The 24,420-nt window shown below is 43.4% G+C and overlaps 1 protein-coding gene across 3 annotated transcripts in view; it reads right to left on the bottom strand.

Annotated features, from left to right (window-relative positions):
* LOC129817786 (cytospin-B-like) overlaps positions 1-24,420 on the bottom strand; it is a 195,097-nt gene that overhangs the window by 74,608 nt on the left and 96,069 nt on the right. For all 3 annotated transcript variants that reach the window (XM_055873348.1, XM_055873355.1, XM_055873364.1), the window contains one exon: positions 678-2,233. In XM_055873348.1, coding sequence (XP_055729323.1) covers positions 678-2,233 — 1,556 coding nt within the window. The remainder of the gene's footprint in view (positions 1-677; positions 2,234-24,420) is intronic.

Raw genomic sequence — 24,420 nt, 5'->3', positions numbered from 1 at the left:
ACACACCCCGTGTTCACATCAACAACCACAGAAGGGACCCTAAACCCACACAGCCCAGGCTGCTGACGTGTGGTGTTGTGGGGGAAAACCACTGCTCACTCAAGCTCTGATCCTATAAGCAGATGAAAACAATTTCATAGAACATGAGTTCATACGTTGGAGAGTGGTGAGGGAAAGTGCTGAACTATAGCCACAAAGCCTGTCTTCATTAGCAATACAATATTTATCCTAATTCAAACCATCATGGCAGATGAGGTATTGTGTAGGAAGCTTGTATCCACTACAAGACCATGGTACTTGCCTACAGAGCAGCAAGAGGAACTGCCCCTCCTTACCTTCAGGCTATGCTCAAACCCTACTCCCCAACACGAGCACTTCGTTCTGCATCCTCTGGTCTCTTGGCACTCCCAACCCTACGGGAGGGCAGCTCCCGCTCAGCCCAGTCAAAGCTCTGTCCTGGCACCCCATTGGTGGAACCAGCATCCCCCTGAAGCTAGGACAAGAAAGTCCCTGCCCATCTTCCGAAAACATCTCAAACCCTACCTAAAGAGTATCTTAAATAACCCCACAGAACCCCGACTGCTCGAGGATGAGATGCAAATTGGTATTCCACCCACCTTGGTGAGTAATAAAGTTTCTACTCTATTCTATTTTATATGGCTTGGTGTCCCACCCACCTTGGACAGCAGTCCCTGTGCGTGTTCAGTGTCAGTCTGGGCCTGTAGCAGCTCCTGCCGTAGCTCTGTTACCTCCCCCTCCAGTCTGTCTCTCTCAGAATGGGCCGCCTTCAGCAGCCTCTGCAGCTCTGTGCTGTCCCCAGCACTCTGCATGGCCTTCAGCTCCCCAACCTTCTGTCTCTCTAGGTCCACCTGGGCTTTGAGTCGTCCGTTCTCCACCCTCAGGGCATCCGTTGCAGCCCTGTGTTCCTCAGCCGCATGCGTCATCTCACCCCCGGCCTCCACCTCCTTCTCCAGCCGGCCTTGGAGGTCATCCCTCTCCTGCCTGAGGGACCTCACCTGCCCCTGGGTTTCCTGGTGCTCCTCTTCCAGGGTCCTCAGGCTCCCTGTCAGCTGCTGCTGGATGTCCACCAGCTTCTCCCTCTCAAAGTGAGAGCTCTCCACCAGGTCAGCGTAGCGCTGCTCCAGCTCAGCCACCCGCGACTCTTCCCCGCTCTGGACCTGGGCCACCTCCTGCAGCTTCCCGGCCAGGGCCTCATTCTTCTGGGCCAGCAACTCTACCCTCTCCCTTTGCTGCTGCAGCGACGTCTGTAGGAGGCCCTTCTCCTCGGCCAGGCGCTCATTCTCAGCCGTCAGCTCCTGGACCACCTGCTGTTGGTCGGCCAGCTCCTGTAGTGTTGCCTGGAGCTCCTCTGCCGTACTGTGCTGACTTTCCTCCATCTTCTGGATCTGCTCCGTCAGGCTCTCCACTAAGGGGTCGCGACCCGGACCCTTCCCCACCCCTACACCACTGCTGCTCACTGAGTCAGACTGCGACGGGATCTTCTCAAACTCTGAGGAGTCCGGAGAGGGCGAGCCCTTGGTGATGTCACTGCCGGAGGAGACTGAGGTTTTGAGCGGGCTGGGTGTGGGTGACTTGGCTGGGGGACTAGTGTTGTTGTCTGAGGGGAGGCCGTTGACGGAGGGCTTGGAGGGGCTGGTGGTGGTGGTAGTGTTGTTGGACAGAGGAGAGGCAGGCGAAGTTTCCAGGGAGAGAAGCTTCTCCTTCAGGGCCTGGTTCTCCTCCCTCAGAGCTGCCAGCTCCCTCTGGAACTTCCCATTCTTCTCCCTCAGCTCCCCCACCAGGGCCTGGGCATCTGTGGCCTGCTGGGATAGACCTTGGCCCTGATCGGGGGCACCCTCAGGTGGGGTGGAGGGGGTGTTGTGAGGCGAGGGGGATGAAGACAATGAGGCTTTCCCCCGGCAGCGCTGCAGCTCTATCCTCAGCTTGCTGATCTCAAACTCCTTGGCCTTGGCCTCGGCCAGAAGCTCCTTCACCTGGCACTCCAGGAAGCCTCTCTCCGAGCCCTCGGCGTCCACCCTGGGCTTTGTGGTGGTGGAGCCACGCTGGTGCTTGGCTGCCAGGGTGGCCAGGCTGGAGGTGCTGGCGCTGGGGACCATCTTCTTGGTCGTGGAGGTCCGCAGCTGGTCCCTCAGCGACACACGGTCCCTGGTCATGGTGGGGGGAATCTCCCTGGGGGCAGGGATACCAGACTTCTTGGATCCTGATTGGATGCCTGAAAAAGATTATCAAAACACACATTCAGAGTCTGCTGCTTTCTTTTTGAAAGGCCACTAGTAAAGTGGTAATGCTTTTGACTAATGCCTGTAATGTCCTTACCATTCAACAGAAACAATTTCCCACTCAGATTGAAGCTCTATTGTGATGCAGTGATTGCAATTGTCATCATCAGGGGTCAATCATTCAACAATATTCATAGATCCATTTATTTGTTTTAATGGCTGAATGGCTGGCTGGTTGGCACTGTGTCTGTGTTACTGTGGCCATTGAAGGCCTTATAGCATTCCAGTGGGTCCACAGGCCCCGGATGGCTTTCCAGACCTCTCTCTCTCTCTCAAATACGAAGAGCTTTTACTGATTCATCCCCCACGTGATCAGGGCGCCATCTGAAAGGCTTTTATTGTTTGTTTTAAAATTATCAGCAAACAAAGACACAGGGGGTTCTTGTTACCAGGGATGACCAGGAATGGTCCGGGGCACATGGAACGTTCCAGCACAAAGCAGCCCAGTCAGTGGACAGATACAAAAAGAGCGCTGTGTTGATGACACACTAGACTGACTGCCATCAACCTCAGAGGGCACAGACTACTGCACAGCCTGGGCAAGAAGAGATAGACCAGGCTTCTGTATAACCCTATAAACAACACACACATCCACACACACATCCACACTCGCACACACACAAAACATTCAAGATACACTGGCACGTTGGCTCACATCCACACCTACAAACAAACACACACTCACAAACAAATAGTCTGAGCTCATTTGGAATGGAAATCCTACACCCCTCTGGGCTCTTAAAGCACTTCTCCATTGATGGGCACTTTGCAGGGACTATCACCTCTTTGTACAGGCTGGCTGTGCCTGCCAAGCCTGCCAAGCCTCAGACAATCTCAGGGGCGCAGCGCGGTTTAGCATTCTTAAAGTGGGGTTCTGTGGATGAAAAGGAGAGTGTTGCTGAGGCCGGGACCACAGAGAAAGGAGTCAGAGACCTAACTTACTTCATCAGCACTCAACTATGCTTCCATATAAAGCAAGGAGCCCGGAACTCGGAACTATGTGTGCTTTCTTTTTACAATAACACAATCATAAATGGCTAAGCTTGCAAAAATAAAAATGACACATTTCTATATATATATATATATTATATAGCAAAAACGCTGGACACTTTCTTTTCATAATAAAATAAAATCACAATAAAACGACAAATAGTTCCAGTAAAAGATTAAATATCAAAGCTATAAAAAATAACATGGCAGATTGGCTGGCACACAGAGTGACTGCAGACAGACATTGTGGTTTGCCTTCAGTCAAAAAAAAGGACCTAACTACTCCGCTTGAGTGAGAGCAAGCAAAAGCCAGTCATTTAAATGCCCATTAATCAACTTTGCATTGGTTCTCCATCAGTCAGGTCAAGTGAACTCTAGTGAATTTCCCAGTGGACTAGCCTTTGCTCTGCCAAGATCCCAGGCTGCCATTAAAAATCTATAATCACTTACTTCTCTGTGCATTTTACAGTGGATGCATCCACTACAGACAGAATGAGGCCATACATGCCTAAATTATGTATTATCACATGGAAGATTTTAAGATTTTAACAGCTACTTGTTTATGAATAAAGACTGTGATGAAATCAGTTGTGTTAGGTTAAAAAACGACTACATCATAACACATTACAGATTGACATATTAAGATGTTGTTTGGGGATGTGTGTACTGTATGTGTATAAACAGAAACTGACAGACAGACTGACAGACTAACACACACACACACACACACACACACACACACACACACACACACACACACACACACACACACACACACACACACACACACACACACACACACACACACACACACACACACACACACACACACACACACACACACACACACACACACACACACAGAGTTCACAACTCCCCTACATCTCTGCACAGTGGCAAAGACAGCATACAGGCCAGACCTATAGGTCATGTGGGGCATATTCATGCCAATTGCTCTTATTGTTATTATATAACATATAGGGGAAGAGTAACAGAAGGAAAGTGAAAGAGAGGGAGAGATGAATAAAAGGAGAGTGAATGAGAGAGAGGCAGATGTGTTTAAGCTCAGTCCATTTCCATTAAGATGACTAATGTTTGGAGTTGAAGTGGGACTCTGGGACATCTCCCATTCACAGTCCCCCACATACAGTAACGCTCTCCTTCTACTTCCCAGTCCAACTGAATAAAACCCATATGGACTGTATAAACTCATTTTCCTCGTTGGGAGCACTCACCTCCCTTTTACCATGACTTCACTACAGCTTGTCCCTGCGCACATAGTCATGACATAAATCTGTGTGCAAAACAAGCCAACTAATACATGAACATTTACAGTACATTCAAATATAATACAGAGAAAGCAAGGCTGTCTGGAACACAGCCCTGACCATTTCTGAAAGATGAAAACAATAGCACATTTTTTGTGGACCTGTAAACAGATAGTTGGAATTCAATAAGTAGGTCCAATAAATGAGAGAAGGGATGAATGGTAGCCTATCCAAACTTGTTGTAGGCCTATAGGCTATTTCAAGAGTTCCCTATGAAACCATCACAGTCAGAAAATGTGAGGAGTTATTATATACCTATTTCAAATTATTTTAGAATGCAAAGATAAAATAAAGAGATTTTTGATCTCTTCTTACTAACGGCAAATGATTAAATCTTGTTATTATATTTAACTACTGTCACGTTCCTGACCTGTTTTCTGTTGTTTTGTATGTGTGTAGTCGGTCAGGACGTGAGTTGGGGTGGGCATTCTATGTTATGTGTATCTATGTTGGGTTAATGGGTTGCCTGGTATGGCTCTCAATTAGAGGCAGGTGGTTTGGCGTTTCCTCTGATTGAGAGCCATATTAAGGTAGGTTGTTTCACATTGTTTGTTGTGGGTGGTTGTCTCCTGTGTCTGTGTCTATGTACGTTGCGTCCACACGGGACTGTTTTCGGTTTGTTTGTTCGTTTGTTCGGTTTATGTAGTCTGTTCCTGTTTCGTGCGTTCTTCGTTGTCATGTAAGTTCATCATGTTCAGGTGCTGTCTACGTCGTTTGTTGTTTTGTAGAATTATCAAGTGTTTTTCGTGTCAGTGTTCGTCTTGTTTAATAAATTAAATCATTATGTCATCATACCTCGCTGCACATTGGTCTTCCGATCCCTCTCTCCTCTCCTCGTCCGAGGAGGAAGAGCTAGAGTTTCGTTACAACTACCTGTTTTTGTTATAAATAAGAATGTCATCATATATTCCCCATTTGCACAAGGCTACTACTAGGCTTCTTTTGCCTTCTTGCAATGCAATACTTCAACCACTAGAAACTGTGCGTACCCATGGTCTACAGCAGGGGTGTCAAAGTCAAATGGACGGAGGGCCAAATAAAAAATTTAGCTACAAGCCGAGGGCCGGACTGTTCGAATGTTCATTGAAAAATTTTTAAATGACGCATATAGTCTAGTGAACCTAATTGAACCTACTGAAAACCTAACAAATATATTCCAATATGATCAGATAAATAAAGCAATATTTTCTTATGGCTCTGTCAGTAATCTTTAATTTTCAACAGACACAAAAGACAAATTTCCTTTATATAAAAATCCCCATAACATGAACATTAAATGAAAGAAACCGGTATTCAAGGCACCATCAGTAGCCTATATTTTCTATTTTAGCAAAAGTGGGCTAAATTTACTTCAAAGAAAAAAACAATAATAGCAATTTTCTATCATCCACTCAACTGAAATATTTTTAAAATATAATTGGATTGAAATACAATAAAATAAAGTGCAAAAATCTATTAATCAAAAACAACACTTTGTTTAAGGAGAAGTAACATGCAGTGAAAACAAATATTAAACTTTAACTTTTAAACTTGAACTGAGTAAAAACTCTAAATATGTGATTGCACAGTAATGTTCACTTGTTTGAGGTTGAGGGTGATACTTGGTGGTGTCCCATCTTTTCCACAAGTTCATCAATGTTCGGGGTAAGGCTCTGAGCTGAGGAAATCCTCAGAATTGAGTGGAGGTGTTCAGCAGTAAGTCGACTTCTGTGTGATGTTTTGTTCAGGTTCATCAAAGAAAACAGTTGTTCACACAGGTATGTGCTGCCAAACATAGACAACGTTTGAGCAGCCTGGATGCGCAGCTGGGGCATTGTGTCGGGGAGGAAACGGGCGAACTCCGCAGCACCCACTGCCGCATATTTTGCCCTCAGTGCATCATTGCATTGGAGGTCAATCAACTCCATTTGGAGGTTTGGTGGTGAGCTTTCCACGTCAACAGCAAATGGGTTACCGAGCAGTTCCAACCTGCTTTTTTGTGCTTCAAAGTCAGCAAATCGGCGTCGAAAGTCAGCGGCAAGCATACCTATTTTATCAGCCAACTGTGCGCTCGGGAACGCACTGGTAGAGAGCTTCTCTTTCATGGTCTGGCAGCTGGGAAAGTGGCTCAAATTTTCTTTCCGCATCTGCGTCTCCCACAGAGTCAGTTTGGTTTTAAATGCCTTCACTGTACTGTACATATCAGAGATGACATGATCCCGACCCTGCAGCTGCAAGTTCATTGCATTCAGATGACTCGTAATGTCACACAGAAAAGCCATTTCACACAGAAACATTTCGTCTCGGAGTTGTGTTGTGTCTTTCCCTTTGCTGTCCAAGAACAGACAAATCTCCTCACGAAGCTCGAAACATCTTTGAAGCACCTTTCCCTGGCTTAGCCATCGCACCTCTGTGTGATAAGGCAAATCACCATGCTCCGTTTCTAACTCCGTCAGAAATGCCTTGAACTGGCGGTGATTCAAACCTTTGGCTCTGATAAAGTTAACTGTGCGCGTGATGATGCTCATTACATGCTCCATTTTCAAGGCTTTACCGCACAACGCTTCCTGGTGTATGATACAATGATAAGCTGTCAGCTCACCTGTCGCGTTTTCCTCTTGCATCTTTTCCCGTATCTTCGCCACCAGTCCGCTCCTGTGTCCACACATCGCAGGTGCTCCGTCGGTTGTCAAACCCACGAGTTTTTCCCAAGGCAGCTCCATCTCATTTACACATCTTGACACCTCTTCATACAAATCATGCCCCGTAGTTGTGCCATGCATAGGACGTAAAGCCAAAAACTCCTCTGTCACGCTTAGGCTGGAGTCCACTCCGCGGATGAAAATTGACAACTGGGCAATGTCAGAAATGTCGGTGCTCTCATCCACAGCCAAGGAATATGCAATGAAATCTTTTCCCTTTTTCACAAGCTGCTCTTTTAGATTGATGGACAACTGGTCTACTCTCTCGGCAATGGTGTTTCTGCTCAGACTCACATTTAAAAAGAGTTGCCTTTTTTCTGGGCAAACTTCGTCACAAACTTTAATCATGCAGTTTTTGATGAAATCCCCCTCCGTAAATGGCCGGGCTGATTTAGCGATCTCTTCTGCCAAAATAAAACTGGCCTTGACAGCAGCCTGGCCTTGTGATTTGGCTTTTTTGAACAGAGCCTGTCGAGATTTGAGGCCTCGTTTTAATTCCTCTGCCTTTTGTAACCTTTGTTCCATGTCCATATTCTTGTTTTTGTCCGCGTGTTTCGTTTCATAATGTCGTCTCAGATTATACTCTTTCAGTACCGCCACACTTTCTCCACACAGAAGACACACAGGTTTTCCAGCTACCTCCGTGAACATATACTCCGACTCCCACCTTGTTTGAAACCCCCGGTTCTCAGTGTCCACCTTCCGTTTTGCCATTTTTGATGGGTATCTGAAAGTTAATTTTACTGTGATGCTGACGACTGCTGTGCCAATAAATATTGAAATGAAGCAGCCTACTGCTCGGTGCGTCACCGTTGCATTGTGGGAAATGTAGTATTGGTGCGTGTAAAAGATCTGCGGGCTGCCGGCTTGCTGCGGTCTGCGGGCCGGTTCTAATAATAAATCAAGATCATCCCAGGGGCCGTAAAAAACCTTCTCGCGGGCCGGATGTGGCCTCGCGGGCCTTGACTCTGACATATGTGGTCTACAGTGTGCGGGAGGATAAGCATATTCTCATGTCAAATCTTGCGTGAAAACTGTCTCATACATATTTTGGGGCATATTTTGTGCATACGCAACGTTTACAAATGAGGCCCCAGACCTGGGTTCAAATAGTATTTGAAATAGTGCTTGATGGAGCTTGCCTGGCACATTAGAGCCAATGGAATAATTCCAAATGTGTAAACCCCGTCCATCTGGCAGACAGGCTTAATTGAACGCTCAACGTATTTGAAAGAAAACAAATACGAGTTTATTTCTCATTCCACATCTCATATAAAGAGGCCTAACAATGGAACCCTCTCTCTCTCTCTCTCTCTCTCTCTCTCTCTCTCTCTCTCTCTCTCTCTCTCTCTCTCTCTCTCTCTCTCTCTCTCTCTCTCTCTCTCTCTCTCTCTCTCTCTCTCTCTCTCTCTCTCTCTCTCTCTCTCTCTCTCTCTCTCTCTCTCTCTCTCTCTCTCTCTCTCTCTCACTCTCACTCTTTCTCTCTCTCAGTGTTACTGTAGCCAACCCTTCCCTGTCCAAAAGGAGGGTTCGGTCTCACATAGAGCCAGGCATGGGCAGTGATAGATAGTGGCACAGTTGGCCATGCAGCCTCAAGGCCAAGACAGAGCAGCTGCTCAATGGGAATCATCTCATCTTATCCTCATCAAACAGTCCGCCAGTCTCAGAGGAGAGCAGAGGCATGCTTTATCCAGGAGAGGTGCCAGCTATCAGATGCTAGCTGGGCTATAAAAAAGGGGTGATAGGAAGGAGAACATTGAAGGAAAGCCTCAGTGCCTAAATTTATCTATGCTGAGATCAACATGTTTGATACAGTGCAGAAGATAGACCGAATTGACTTTTCTCTTCCAACACAACATATAAAACCATGTCTTAAAACTGCTCTTCAATACTGTATGACTGATACATTTCTGTAACATTATAGAACCTTACAGGGTGTGTAACTTCTAAACCCCTTACCTAAGCCTACTTTCAGGGTATTCATAAATCACATAAAGTTATCCTCACCATATGTTTGACAATTTAAAAGAAGTCAAAGGAAAGCACAAAGAAGACAAGCTGTGAATTAATAGCCAACTATTTAAAATCCTCAGTTGGGACAAATGCTTCCTGACTCCAAAGTTATCTGGGCCTGACTTGCTAAGCCTTTGACAGACAATGACAACTCCTTATTTTTAGGGGTTACTGAAATGGTGAGAGGGAGAGAAAGTGGGGGAGAAAAAGAGAGATGAGAGAGAAAGGCTGAGAGTAAGAGAGAGAGAAAAAAAATCTATGGAGAGAGATAGCGAATGACTCGTTTCAAGAAACTAGGCGTATGTCGCATGTCACTACTTCACAGGAGCAGCATTTGAACGTAAACATTTATTTTTGATCAAAACACGTTTTATTTGCAGAAATGCCTTTGGGAACATGTGAACTTCATATGCCTTAATAACAAACGTGTATTTCATCCATAAAATTGTTAAATTACAAGCCTAGTTGGTTTAGCCATGGAAATAGACAAGAACCTTCCCACTGGCCATGATTGGCTGAGATAATGCATGGGCTGGACATCCCGGGAGATAAGTTTGGATTGGTCTGCCATGTAGCAGGCTTCTGTCTATAACGTGAGCTGTTCAGTATGTGTTGACAGTCCTTTCTACCACGCCATTTTTGAAAGATATAAAGTTAGCCATTGAGAACAACCAAAGTTTTGCTACTTTTCTCAACATTGATGCCCTAAATTTAGCTGGTGCTATCGACAGATCAGAAGGAAAAAGTGATGGGCTACTTTCTGCACACACCATGGACAGTATGAACCGGAGTGACTTGACACAAAGCTGGCCAAACAAGATGTAGCTACAAACAAAATGGAGTTAAATGGCTCCAGTCTGCCGTGAAGCGTTCATCCTTGTAAACGGTTAAGAGTCTAGCTACATTTTCCAGATATAAGTTTCCAATTTTTTCAGAAAGTCATTTTCATCGCAAGTTAAAGTGTACTGTTTGTTAGCTAGCAAACATTAGCTTGCTGGATCGCTAGTTAACGTCATGTGTATGATCTGTGTTACAATATTATTTGAATCAGAAAACCATTTGCATTGCTAGTTATAGCCTAATGTTAACTAGCTAACATTGAACCTAGTTTGTTAGGTTTAACCACCTGCAGATTCATACTACAGCTATGACAATGTCTGTATTGGTAGTAGTATGAGTTGGGGTTATGCCGGTTCATCGTTTAGCTAGCTAGCTACATGTCTAAACAAAAATTTCTACTTTGGCTGGTTTATTACATGACCCATCAAATTAGCAGGTGTATCTGGGGGTGATTAAGGCCATCTATTGTATTTAATGAACATGTGTACATGTCTAGACAATAGTGACCCTTCCACTTAGCTAGATGTGGGTGAGGGGTGGTTATAGCATTTCCTTCACATGACTCATCAATTTAGACAAGTGTGTTGGGTAAGCGTCATTTAAAATATAAAATATTTATAAAATATTTTTATCTTGACACTTTCTGTTTTTGATATTGCTACTATGCAAGTACTATCACTGTACTGTTTACATCTTCTGTATCCTCTGCATGTGACAAATAAAAATAGATTTTATTTGATATAGTGTGTGTTTACCACATGGCCTCACATGTGAATCCATAGAGATGGGTGGGGCTAAGGCTTAAGAGGGTGTGAACGATACTGAAAGGGTGTAGACAAAGAAGAGCTCTCCAGTAGGTGTACCAAAAATTCAAGGGCCATTTTCTCAGAAGTGGGTTTACAAGTTTATCAACTTTCCCATTGTTCCTCAACTGCAGTGTATGATATACCATTTTCTAGCTCTGAGTCTCTACTTTTATCCAATGTAAAAAAATACAATTTCAAATGTTGCTACATTAGACCGATTTGAGGCGGTCGGTCACATATATACAAAAGTATGTGGACAAATTAGTGGATTTGGCTATTTCAGCCACAGCCGTTGCTGACAGGTATATAAAATCGAGCACACAAGTCATGCTATCTCCATAGACAAACATTGTCAGCAAAATTTAAACGTGGCACCAATTTGTAAGTCGCTCTGGATAAGAGCGTCTGCTAAATGACTTAAATGTAAATGTAAATGCACCGTCAGAGGACGCCACCTTTCCAACAAGTCAGTTAGTGAAATGTATGGCCTAACAGAGCTGCATCGGGCAACTGTAAGTGCTGTTATTGTGAAGTGGAAGCGTCACGGTGCAACAATGGCTCAGCCGCAAATTGGTAGGTCACACAAGCTCACAGAACAGGACCACAGAGTGCTGTACGTAAAAATGGTATGTCCTCAGTTGCAACAATTACTAATGAGTTCCAAATTGCCTCTGGAAGCAACGTCAGCAGAATAACTGTTTGTCTGGAAATTCATGAAATGGGTTTCCGTGGCCGAGCTGCCATACACAAGCCTAGCTCGCCGCCATTGGACTCTGGAGCAGTGGAAACCCGTTCTCTGGAGTGATAAATCACGCTTCATCATCTGGCAGTCTGACAGATGAATCTGGAGGTTTGGAAGATGCCAGTAGAACGCTACCTGCCCCAATGCATAGTGCCAACTGTAAAGTTTGGTGGAGAAGGAATAATGGCCTGGGGCTGTTTTTCATGGTTCGGGCTAGGAACCTTAGTTCCAGCGAAGGGAAATCTTAACACTACAGCATACATTGAAATTCTAAACAGGCCTAATCGCCCAACATCAGTGCCCAACCTCACTAATGCTCTTGTGGCTGAATGTTAGCAAGTCCTTGAAGAACATCTAGTGGAAAGACTTCCCAGAAGAGTGGAGGCTGTTATAACAGCAAAGGGGGACCAACTCCATATTAATGCCCATGAGTTTGCAATGAGACGTTCGACGAGCAGATGTCCACATACTTTTGGCCATGTGTAAATCCTCCCAACAAGCTCTGGAGACTGGTTCTCATTAATAGCAAAGTGTAAATAATGTGAAACACTAGCTTTGGAGAGAAACAGAAATACTGCTGCCAAGTAGAATGGGCTTTCTGTCATGTTGAGGAAGAAGAGAAAGGCTACACAACATTTTGTGACAAGAGTTTTCTTTTTTGTGCTCATTTGGTAAGAAAGTAATATTCACAATAGTGAATCATGGACTAATCATTGCAGGATAGGGGGTTTTGGAGGAGAAGCCACAGTAACAAGATTTAGATTGCAGGCGGCCAAATGAAGCCAGCAGTGAAAGCCAAGATCAACAGGCTTGACCAAAGTCATTAACCCAAACTCCAACTTTTAACTTAAAACATTCATGTTTCTACACAGAATACTGCTGACACGCCAGAAAACACACGTCCACACAGAGAGAACCATTGTTAGTAACCCCACTTCTGATCTCGAGTCCTGTTGAAATGGCTTCCTGAAATGATCGGAAATTATTGCTTTGTTTACATTAACTAATTGTTTAATTAATAACTCACAGTGTGAGTACCTCATCACAATAATGCACTCTGGTCCACATCTATCTTTTTAATGAAGAGGAGGTTTTAAATCAAAGATCGGCAGGGGACGTGTGGCTCAGTGGCTTCTGGACACCAGCGTTACCAGCCAGCCAAGCCAAGCCAGCAGCCAAGAGGTAACAGGCTGCATTGTGAGGGGAAGGAAAGGCAGCCCCCAGCCCAGCCTTCTTTAATTTCATTTACACGGGGGGACAGGAGAGGGAGTGACGATGACAGATAAGTGGCCGGGGCCAGTCAGGCCGGTCAAGTGTCAGAACCGTTGGCATCTGCAATGACACAGTGGTACCGTCAGTCAGTGGCCGACTGCTATCACGACGGAATGAATGACCTTTGAAAGGGAAGGAAGTCTCATTTCCACACCACACACGCGTGCACACACACACACACACACACACACACACACACACACACACACACACACACACACACACACACACACACACACACACACACACACACACACACGTCTCATTGCCACCCCTAGCCCGCCCCCTCTGGAGTTCCAGGAAGTGCAGTCTAATGTTTTCCAGTCAGGTGGATGTGGGGGGTACAGAGCAGTTAGATAAAAAATAATATCCGTCTCTCTCTCTGTCTGGGGTTTCCTGTTGTCCAGGCAGCAACTGGACAGGACGTAGCCTGGTGGTCCCAGATCTGTTTGTGCTGTTTTGGCAACTCAACACAGGAGTTGGCAAGATGGCACAAACAGATCTGTGACCAGACTAGACAGGACGGGATGGGGAGTGACTGGGTAAACTGGAGCTTATCTCTCAGGCCCTGGGCTCACACAGGCATTCCACTCTTCTTGCTGGTGCGGAAGACAGACTCACAGTGGGGTTTCCATATGCGTCACTGTGATACAGGAAATGGTCAGCCAGGATGGTCAGTCAGTCAGGGACAGGGGAGGCAAACGTTAACGCTAGCTGTCACAGTCCAAGCGACACATCATCCTCCAGACCTTGATTCAAATAGAATTTGTTTTCTTTTAAAGACTAACGGTTCCTTATGTTCCATCATCAGAAAAACATCAGACAACAATTAAAATCATCATCCTAACTCTTCTAGCAGAAAAAGATACTGCCAACTATGAGTTAGCCAAGAAACACAGACTCTAGCATTGTTTTTCTACTTATAAAAGGCCAACTTTACTTGCAATACTATAGTAAGTACAGATATTCCACTAAGGTTCCTGAAACTCAGACAGACGGTCTAAATTCACTCTGGCCAAAACTTAATCTCTTGGCCTGTGTCTCAGGTCCCAAAGACTTAAATGGACAGATATTCCACAATAGTTCCTCCATATGAGTTGATGAAAGCTCTAGCCTAAATTCACGTACACTGGGCTTTTTTCTGGCCAAAACATAATCTCTTGAACTCCAAAAGCCCCAGGTCCCAAAGACTTTGGGTCAGATTGATGATGACATCATACTGTGGAGGAGGAGAGTGCATAGTATGATTAGAGAGCGGATCTGCAGATCACATCTGATTTAAAGCCCAGAATGTTCTAGAATGTCACCAGATACATTTTATGGGCCTACTATAGCAGATAGCAGAAGGGGATATAGTAGAGGCAGGCACTCAACGAATGCAGGACTTCAATAAACCCCCCATTTCCCATAGTCTACTACAGTATACCACATAAGAGGCACGTCAATGAATAGGAATCTGATTTGTGCGCCGTTTGAAGGATGGTGTAATTGCATTTGCCGGTGATCGGAAGTGGTGTAAATCAGGTAAATGATCTAGTTTCACAGACAGTTACCAGGACCATGGAGGATAAGCAGCAGCTGTAACACATATCACTTTGTGAGTGTCAGCTTAAGGGCTGGTTTAGAAGTGTACAAAAGTCCTGGGTTTAGACCAGAAGGTCCTCGCCTGGCTTTGCATGGGCTCTCCAGACTATTGAGTTTAGGAAATTATTGCATTGGGGATTTGACTGGATATATTATCTGCACTTGGGAAACGTCCAGTATCTGCAGATCCACAGATACTCAAACCCAACAAACGCTTCCCTTGTTCTTTGTGATTCTATCTTTATATCTTTATTCCTGCAGATCATACATGCTGCCATCATGTCTATGGGATTATTACCATAGTACCATAATCTCCCCAGTCCCCACCATAGATTTGAAGCCATAATTATATCCAGGGGGCTCAGATAACATGCTCTCCAATCGTCTACTTCAGTATGATTGCACATCTCAATCCAAGAATTTGCATAAAAACCAAACGACTGAGAACAGAAGGCGCAAATGTAAAATCGAGGCCGCATAGATGGTCATTGGAAGTACAGATATCCATCCTATAGTAGTTGCATAATATGTGGAGTACATACAGTATAAGCTATAGTACAAAGTCCATGCCGTATGTCATGCACAATCAACGTGGCTGACTGTATCAACAATATGTTTGAGTTGAGTAAAGGGAAGGAATTAGAGGCCTTTTAAAAAGTTTAAGTGTTGCTTTAAAATTCTGTTGACCAATCTGAAAATATTAATGTGAACTAACTTGGAGAAAGAATGAAGGTAAAGAGTGAGTTTGGCATGCCTGGCTGTGAAGGATAAGTAGTAGGGTCGGTGTGGAGAGAAAGAGAGTGTATGGAATCTGTCACGACATTGGCTGAGGTGATATTTTCCCTGCTGGGGCTGGCCAATAATCCTGCATATAAATAAATAAATAAATAAAGAGGGAGAGAGAGAGAGAGAGAGCAGAATGGATGGGCTTTGGCAGGGCTAAATAGAGACTGTAAATCACTCAGTGGAGTGAAAGAAGTACAGTTACCGCATGTATGGGATCAAAAAGCTGACTCACTTACAGAGGGTTACATTTTGACTTGTGATGGTTCGGAAATATACTGCACACACACCATACAGAAAAACCACTACTTGATTACACAGAGATGGGGAATTGCTGGTGTTGCTGTGCCGGAACCAAAACAATTTGAAACACCAAGAGCAGAAAGGCAGCAGGGAAGGAGTAGAGGAGTAGAGCCCAGGGCTAGTATTCACAACAACCTCTACTGTAAGCAGAAGTAAAATACCCCATACTCATGAATTCCTGTGTACAAGTCATTATGGGTAGTGAGTGACTCTAATGTCAGCAAGTGGCATATCATTCATCAAATACTGCTGAGAAGTGGACTCTCTTTTTTTAGAACAGCAACACCTGCAAGTCTGCACTATACAGTGCCTTCAGAAAGTATTCATACCCCTTCTTATTGCACTTTGTGTTGTGTTACAGCCTGAATTAAAAATTGATTACTTTTTTTCCCTTCTCACCCATCTACACACAATATTCCTTAAGTGGAAACATGTTTTTAGAAATGTTTGTACATTTATTTAAAATGAAATACAGAAATCTCATTTACATAAGTATTCACACCCCTGAGTCAACACTGTACAAGCACCTTTGGCGGCAATTACAGATGGGAGTCTTTTTGGGTAAGTCTAAGAGTTTTGCACACTTGAATTATACAATATTTGCCCATTATTCTTTAAAAATGATTCAAGCTCTGTCAAGTTGATTGTTGATTGTTGCTAGTCAGCCATTTTCAAGTCTTGCCATAGACTTTCAAGCTGATTTTAAGCCAAAAGTGCACAGGAACATTCAATGTCGTCTTGGTAAGCAACTCCAGTGTAGATTTGGCCTTGTATTTTAAGTTGTGGTCCTGCTGAAAGGTGAATTCGTCCCCCAGAATCTCAGTATCTCTACTTGCACATCATCATCTGCTCATTTATCACTCCAGTGTTAATCTGCTAAATTGTAATTATTCGCTCCTTAGGCCTATTTATTGCCTACCTCCTCATGCCTTTTGCACACACTGTATATAGACATTTTTTTTCTTCTACTGTGTCATTGACTTGTTTATTGTGTTATTGGCTTGTTTATTGTTTACTCCATGTGTAACTCTGTGTTGTTGTCTGTGTCACACTGCTTTGCTTTATCTTGGCCAGGTCGCAGTTGTAAATGAGAACTTGTTCTCAACTAGCCTACCTGGTTAAATAAAGGTGATTTTTTAAATATAATAAAAAAAAAAAAATGTATAAATAAAAATCTGTTGGAAAGCAGACTGTACCAGGTTTTCCTCTAGGATTTTGCCTGTGCTTACAGCTGTATTCCATGTATTTATATTAAAGAAAACTCCCTAGTCCTTGCTGATCACAAGCATACCAATAACGTGATGCAGCCACCACCGTGCTTGAAAATATGAAGAGTGGTACTCAGTGATGTGTGCTGTTGGATTTGCCCTAAACATAACGCTTTCTATTCAGGACCGAAAGTTCATCTCTTTGCCCCATTTTTTGCAGTATTACTTTTGCAGTAGTGCCTTGTTTCAAACTGGATGCATGTTTGGAAGTATTTTAATTTCTGTATAGGCTTTCTTCTTTTCATGGTGAAATCACTGTGCAGTTTTCTTCCTCTCTGGCAACTGAGTTAGGAAGGAAGCCTGTATCTTTGTCGTGACTGGGTGTATTTATATACCATCCAAAGCCCAATTAATAACTCTTCCATGCTCAAAGGGATATTCAGCATTTCCTTTTTTTATCTACCAATCGGTGCCCTTCTTTGCAAGGCATCGAAAAACCTCCCTGGTCTATGTGGTTGAATCAGTGCATGAAATGCACTACTCAAATGAGGGACCGTACAAATAATTGTATGTGTGGGGTACAGGGATGGGGTAGTCATTCAAAAATCACATTAACCACTATTATTGAACACAGAATAAGCCCATGCAACTTATTATGCAATTTGTTGAATACATATTTACTCCTGAACTTATTTAGATTTGCCATAACAAAGGGGTTGAATATTCAAGACGTTTCAGCTTTTATTTATTTTTTAGTTTCTAAAATGTTCTACAAACAAAATTCCACGTTTACATTATGGGGTATTATGTGTGGATCATTGACACAAAATCTAAATGTAATCAATTTTAAATACATGCTGTAACACAACAAAATGTGGAAAAAGTAAAGAAGTGTTGTAGCGATGTGCGCTGAGAGTCAGGAAGCAAGTTCAGGGAGTGAGTGTTTTAATCAATAAACAAAACATAATACAAAACAAGAAACACGAACAATGCACAGACATGAAACAGAAACAATGACGACTGGGGAAGAAACCAAAGGGAGTGACATACAGTGGGGCAAAAAAGTATTTAGTCAGCCACCAACTGTGCAAGTTCTCCCACTTAAAAAGACGAGAGAGGCCTGTAATTTTCCTCATAGGTACACTTCAACTATGACAGACAAAATGAGAAAAAATTCCAGAAAATCACATTGTAGGATTTTTAATGAATTTATTTGCAAATTATGTTGGAAAATAAGTATTTGGTCAATAACAAAAGTTTCTCAATACTTTGTTATATACCCTTTGTTGGCAATGACAGAGGTCAAACGTTTTCTGTAAGTCTTCACAAGGTTTTCACACACTGTTGCTGGTATTTTGGCCCATTCCTCCATGCAGATCTCCTCTAGAGCAGTGATGTTTTTTGAACTATCTCCAAAGATTTTCTATGGGGTTGAGATCTGGAGACTGGCTAGGCCACTCCAGGACCTTGAAATGCTTCTTACGAAGCCACTCCTTCGTTGCCCGGGCGGTGTGTTTGGGATCATTGTCATGCTGAAAGACCCAGCCACGTTTCATCTTCAATGCCCTTGCTGATGGAAGGAGGTTTTCACTCAAAATCTCACGATACACGGCCCCATTCATTCTTTCCTTTACACCGATCAGTCGTCCTGGTCCCTTTGCAGAAAAACAGCCCCAAAGCATGATGTTTCCTCCCCCATGCTTCACAGTAGGTATGGTGTTCTTTGGATGCAACTCAGCATTCTTTGTCCTCCAAACACAACGAGTTGAGTTTTTACCAAAAAGTTATATTTTGGTTTCATCTGACCATATGACATTCTCCCAATATTCTTCTGGATCATCCAAATGCTCTCTAGAAAACTTCAGACGGGCCTGGACATGTAATGGCTTAAGCAGGGGGACACGTCTCGCACTGAGGGATTTGAGTCCCTGGCGGCGCAGTGTGTTACTGATGGTAGGCTTTGTTACTTTGGTCCCAGCTCTCTGCAGGTCATTCACTAGGTTCTTGTGATCATTTTGACCCCACGGGGTGAGATCTTGCGTGGAGCCCCAGATCGAGGGAGATTATCAGTGGTCTTGTATGTCTTCCATTTCATAATAATTGCTCCCACAGTTGATTTCGTCAAACCAAGCTGCTTACCTATTGCAGATTCAGTCTTCCCAGCCTGGTGCAGGTCTACAATTTTGTTTCTGGTGTCCTTTGACAGCTCTTTGGTCTTGGCCATAGTGGAGTTTGGAGTGTGACTGTTTGAGGTTGTGGACAGGTGTATTTTATACTGATAACAAGTTCAAACAGGTGCCATTAATACAGGTAACGAGTGGAGGACAGAGGAGCCTCTTAAAGAAGAAGTTACAGGTCTGTGAGAGCCAGAAATCTTGCTTGTTTGTAGGTGAACAAATACATATTTTCCACCATCATTTGCAAATAAATTCATAAAAGATCCTACAATGTGATTTTCATTACAGGCCTCTCTCATCTTTTTAAGTGGGAGAACTTGCACAATTGGTGGCTGACTAAATACTTTTTTCCCCCACTGTATATAAGGATAATCAAGGAGGTGATGGAGTCCAGGTGAGTATCACTATGCGCGTAACCATGGTGACAGGTGTGCACCATAACGAGCAGCCAGGTGACCTAGAGGCCGGAGAGGGAGCACACGTGACAGGTGTGAATACTTTCTGAAGGGACTGTAGCTGTTGAAATGCCATGGAAATAGCACTTTGAGATAAAATGCATGATGTGCTTTGCTTGGGGAGTTGGAAAGCCACAGTAGACACATTTATATTCAATTCTGAAGTAAGGATGTTCCTTTTGAGGGTATAAACTGAACTAATGTGCATGCTAATTATATAGCCACAGCATCCCCTTTACTGAGGAACTCTACTTTGAGGTACATTCTCTACAAAAGGCATCAATTTGATAAAGACGTCAGTAGATGAGCACATCGCATGAGATTGAAAGATTTTGTTATTTTCTCCAGAAAGGGTAAAGGGAGACAGCGACAGCTAAAACGTCTATCTGCTAAAACAAAGGGATTGACATCAGATGACCATTTATAAATGAAACATTTGATGAGCCACGATACAGCCAGAGGACAACTCGTCATGGGTTTGTTCGGGTTCAACATCAATCGACAAATCAAAACATCTCAACCTTTCAATTTGATGCTCAAGCTGGTCATGTTTATCTTGGTATTTCACATGTTTGCAGACTCTGAAAACGTTGTTTAGAATTATTTTGATGTTTTTTATCATTCAGTATATCTGAGTACAACATCCAACACATCAGCCTTTCTTTATATTTTCTAATATAAACTTTTCTCCATGACTTCTACATTTCTCTCATGATCCAAATACACATCCTACATGATTTAGGATAAGATTAAGTATTTGAGATTATTTTTCCTGGAACAATCCCTGTAGAGGATGAAATATATTATATGTGTGGGTTTAGGATTAATCTTAGAATGGGAGAGAGATTTCCACAAGCAGGATTTAGAAGGTATTATTGAGAAAAAGACACCTCCGTTCCCCACCCTTTTCCATAGTAACCAAAAGGCAAACAAATTATATTTTCTAGTAATAGTAAGGATATCGCCATATGCCACAAACAGACAGTGTCTGAAATTAAATGTTTACCACAAGACAAACAACTTAATCAAGTAGGAGACATTTCTGTGTGCTTACTGTGAAAAGTAAAACTGATTGTGATGGTGTGACCAGGCTGGTCTGCTGACGGCTGCTGGGCTCAGCTGAGGAGGACATCGCAAACAAATTAATCTCGGAACCCACAACCCAGGACCAAATATTGCATGCGCTGGCCAGCTACTCATGAAAACAGTCCCGGGAGACTACAAACAAATATGGTCTGTGGCTGGAGATGACAGAGCAGACAGCCATGGAGAGAACAAACAGGAAAGGATTGGATTATCCTTCACAGTCTAGCTGAAGGAAATCCATAACTAGACATTGAGAGATACACAAACTTCTGAGGAGATGTTTGGTTTGAAATGCCTCACACACAAAAACTGTTGTAAAGACTGGGATGCTGCTTACATGGCAAAACCAACTAAATCTGTCTTTGAGGGTCAATGAGTGTAGGCTACATGCAGACAGTGCAGTCGGTAACTCTGATGTCTAAGTTCTGACCATGCTTCTAAAAATTATTCACAGATAGCCATTCTGCAGTTAGTGCTTTAATGTCTGTGTAGTGTGTACTGGGTATGGGCCCATGTTTCACCACACACAAACAGGACATTTAAACAGGACACACCTTGCTTTGCAAACACAGAACAGACCTTTGTTTACAGTACAGTACTGGCTCCTAACTGCTGTGGTGGAAACAGTGGTGGTCAGTGCCGTTTAAGATGAGGGAGGACACATTTTATTTTTCATGATCATGGTCTTATTTCTATTACAGCATATTGGTTGAATCTCATTCATATTCCATTCACCCAGTTCAATGTAACAGCGATTAGGTTTAGGATACTACATTATACAAAATGTTTCCCTATACCCATCATAAGGTTTCTACAACCAAGCCTATGAATTAAAGTTTACAATGTAGGTGCACATAGGTCGAGAGACAAATTTGAGGTCACAGACGGTGACACATGGAAAGACAGTGACATTTAATACCGCCTTACACACTCTAGCCTGCATATAGCTGATATAGGGTGTAAACATTAGTCCAACAGTTGCAAACAAGAGTTTCTATAGCACAAATTCAGATATGTTTATCCCCGTTTAATTCCATTTGCGTCCGTTTAAGAAATGTTTTCAACAGAATCGGCGGAATGAATACACCCCTGAGCACGCGTAAACACAGTTAACTTTCATAGCAGCCACTTTGTATTCCTTGTCGCATCTATGCGCTCTCCTCCTCTCACCTCTTCCCTTCGCGTGTGGACTTCAATGCACAACACATCAGCTGTATTTGACCAGGCGAAAAATCCTTTCCAGGCCAAACCGCTACACACAGCCTACATCGTTGTCACCATATTAGGTAAAGTAACATAGCTAATAGAACTAACGCGTTAGTAAGCCTGCTACAATCATGCAGTAACGTTACAATGTACAGTCAGTAAGCAGTTACACCGGCGGGCCCCCGTGGCAAGAAATTAGTAATACAAAAAGCTTACCTTGACTTGGAAGAGTTCTAGTGTTGTGTTGGGAAGTCATAGCCAGCTAGCTAACATAGCATCCCTCTGTTTGAGCAGGGTGTTTCAGTAGGCTAAACTAGCTAGGTGCATTTGCTAGCTAAGTAAGTGAAACTGAAAAAAAATGATAATCTCTATTTCTCTCTTGCTTCTCCTTCATTTTGGAAGAAATTAATTTATTAAAAACTGTTAAACTATTGTCTTTCTCTCTGAGTCAACTACTCACCACATGTTATACACTGCAGTGCTAGCTGTAGCTTATGCTTTCAGTACTAGATAATTCTCTGATCCTTGATTGGGTGGAAAACATGTAAGTTCATGCTGAAAGAGCTCTGATAGGCTGGAGGACGTCCGGAATTTGTCATAATTACTGTGTAAGTCTATGGAAGGGGGTGAGAACCATGAGCCTCCTAGGATTTGTATTGAAGTCAATGTACCCAGAGGAGGACGGAAGCTAGCTGTCCTCCGGCTACGCCATGTTGCTACCCTACAGGGTGCTGTTGAGGCTACTGTAGACCTTTTTTGCAAAATAGTGTGTTTTAATCAATTATTTGGTGACGTGATTATATTTAGTATAGTTTTATCTAAAAAGGCTAACTTTTTAAATGTTTTACAATTGTCATTTCTTAGGAAATTCACTGAGGAGGATGGTCCTCCCCTTCCTCCTCTGAGGAGCCTCCACTGGGTGGGAACCAGGAAAGTCTCATTAGTGCTACTTCCAGACCTGGGTTCAAATATTATTTAAAATCTTTATTTCTGTTTTATAGTTTTATATTTGTAAAAACTATTTTTGCCAGATGGGGGGGGGGGGGGGGTTTGCAGCCTAGCGGTTAAGAGTGTTGGTCCAGTAGCCGAAAGGTCGCTGGTTCGAATCCTCGAGCCAACAAGGTAGAAAAATCTGCCGTTCTGCCCTTGATCAAGGCAGTTAACCGTCAACAACAACTGCTCCCCGGTCGCCGATGATGTCGATTAAAGCAAACCCCGCACATCTCTGATTCAGAGGGGTTGGGTTAAATGAGGAAGAAACATTCCTGTTGATTGCATTCAGTTGTGCAACTGACTAAGTATCTCTTTTCCCGTTTTATTGGTCCATTATACTAGAGGGTCTATCAAACACATATCAAATATTTAAATTCTTTTGAATAGTATTTTAACCTGGTTCTAGCTACTGTACTCTGGGTACAGCAACTCACTGAGACTCCTCTTCTTGGTCTGTTTCCTGAATCCTGATGTTGGTCTGTCTCCAATAAGAATCTCTAGGCAACAAAATAGAGCTGATGCTGCAGATTCCTTGTCTTTCTTTGCACATTCTTTGGTGTGTTTTGCTAATGCTCATCGTGTCATGGTCTGACTCTGCCCAGCTAACTCTTGAAGAGTATTTGCCAGGTGCAACGGATCTAAACAATATCACTACGATTTCAGCAGCAGAGCGATCTCGATGTCAAGAGGAACGTCCTGTTTCTCACAGACAGTTATCGATGTCAACATGACAGAGCGTCTTATCTATGTACGAGAGGCTTATCTTGAACGTTCTAAAGAAGAAATGCTGGGAATGAAACCACTGGGAGATGTGTTGGGATCTCAGTGTGGATCACTCTGACTCTTTTGTGCTGCACTGGACTGATTACACATCTACCAAAGTTGCTATGGTTATTACAAGCCAGCATTGTACGGTTGGGTTCGACACGATAGTGTGAAAAGGGCAGGCCTATAATAGTCTGGGTGAGTCAGACAGTACAGACAGTACAATAGGCTAAATGTCATAATAAGACGCATCCCTTGCAGTGACATGAGGAATGTGAGAAACAATGGCTTGATTGCCTTGCATGTATGAAAGCAGCCCAGCTGTCAGGGAGGTGTGGTGTGTGAAATTTGCTGATGGGGAGACACAGATAGTCCTCGCCTGAGAACTCACCAGCACGTTGCCGCCCATCTGCAGGTAATCGCTTTGCATAAACTGAACTCTACGTTACACTCTTTCTCTCCCTCTCTCAGCAGAAACTCTCTGTTTCCTGCCTCAACTGGCACAGGTGCACAGACACAGGCACGTGTACATGCCTCGCATACCACCCCACCAACACACACGCATGCTTAAACACACACCGTATTATGACTGAAGATCATACTACAGTAAATGTGATAAGTCTACTAATGTGAAAGTGTCAGGTCAGAAACAGACATTTATCAGAACAATGAAAAATGTACTTTCTCTGTAGACACACTGCAATTCCTGAGAAACAAAAGTCTGATTAGCTTTGTTATGTATTGTTGTTTTGGTTGAGGAATCTTTTCCTGTGGGCCTCTCCAGCACTGTGTGTAGTAGACTATCCTATCCTATCGCTCTCCTTCACTGACACTGCTGATGCTCAAGAGTGAGCAAACACTACAAACAGTCATGTTGTTCCAGTGACC

This window comes from Salvelinus fontinalis, chromosome 2 (genome assembly GCF_029448725.1).
Source record: "Salvelinus fontinalis isolate EN_2023a chromosome 2, ASM2944872v1, whole genome shotgun sequence".
In the NCBI taxonomy this organism is placed as follows: Eukaryota; Metazoa; Chordata; class Actinopteri; order Salmoniformes; family Salmonidae; genus Salvelinus; species Salvelinus fontinalis.
The sequence above is the reverse complement of the archived record's forward strand: the minus strand, read 5'-3'. Positions and strand labels throughout refer to the sequence as shown.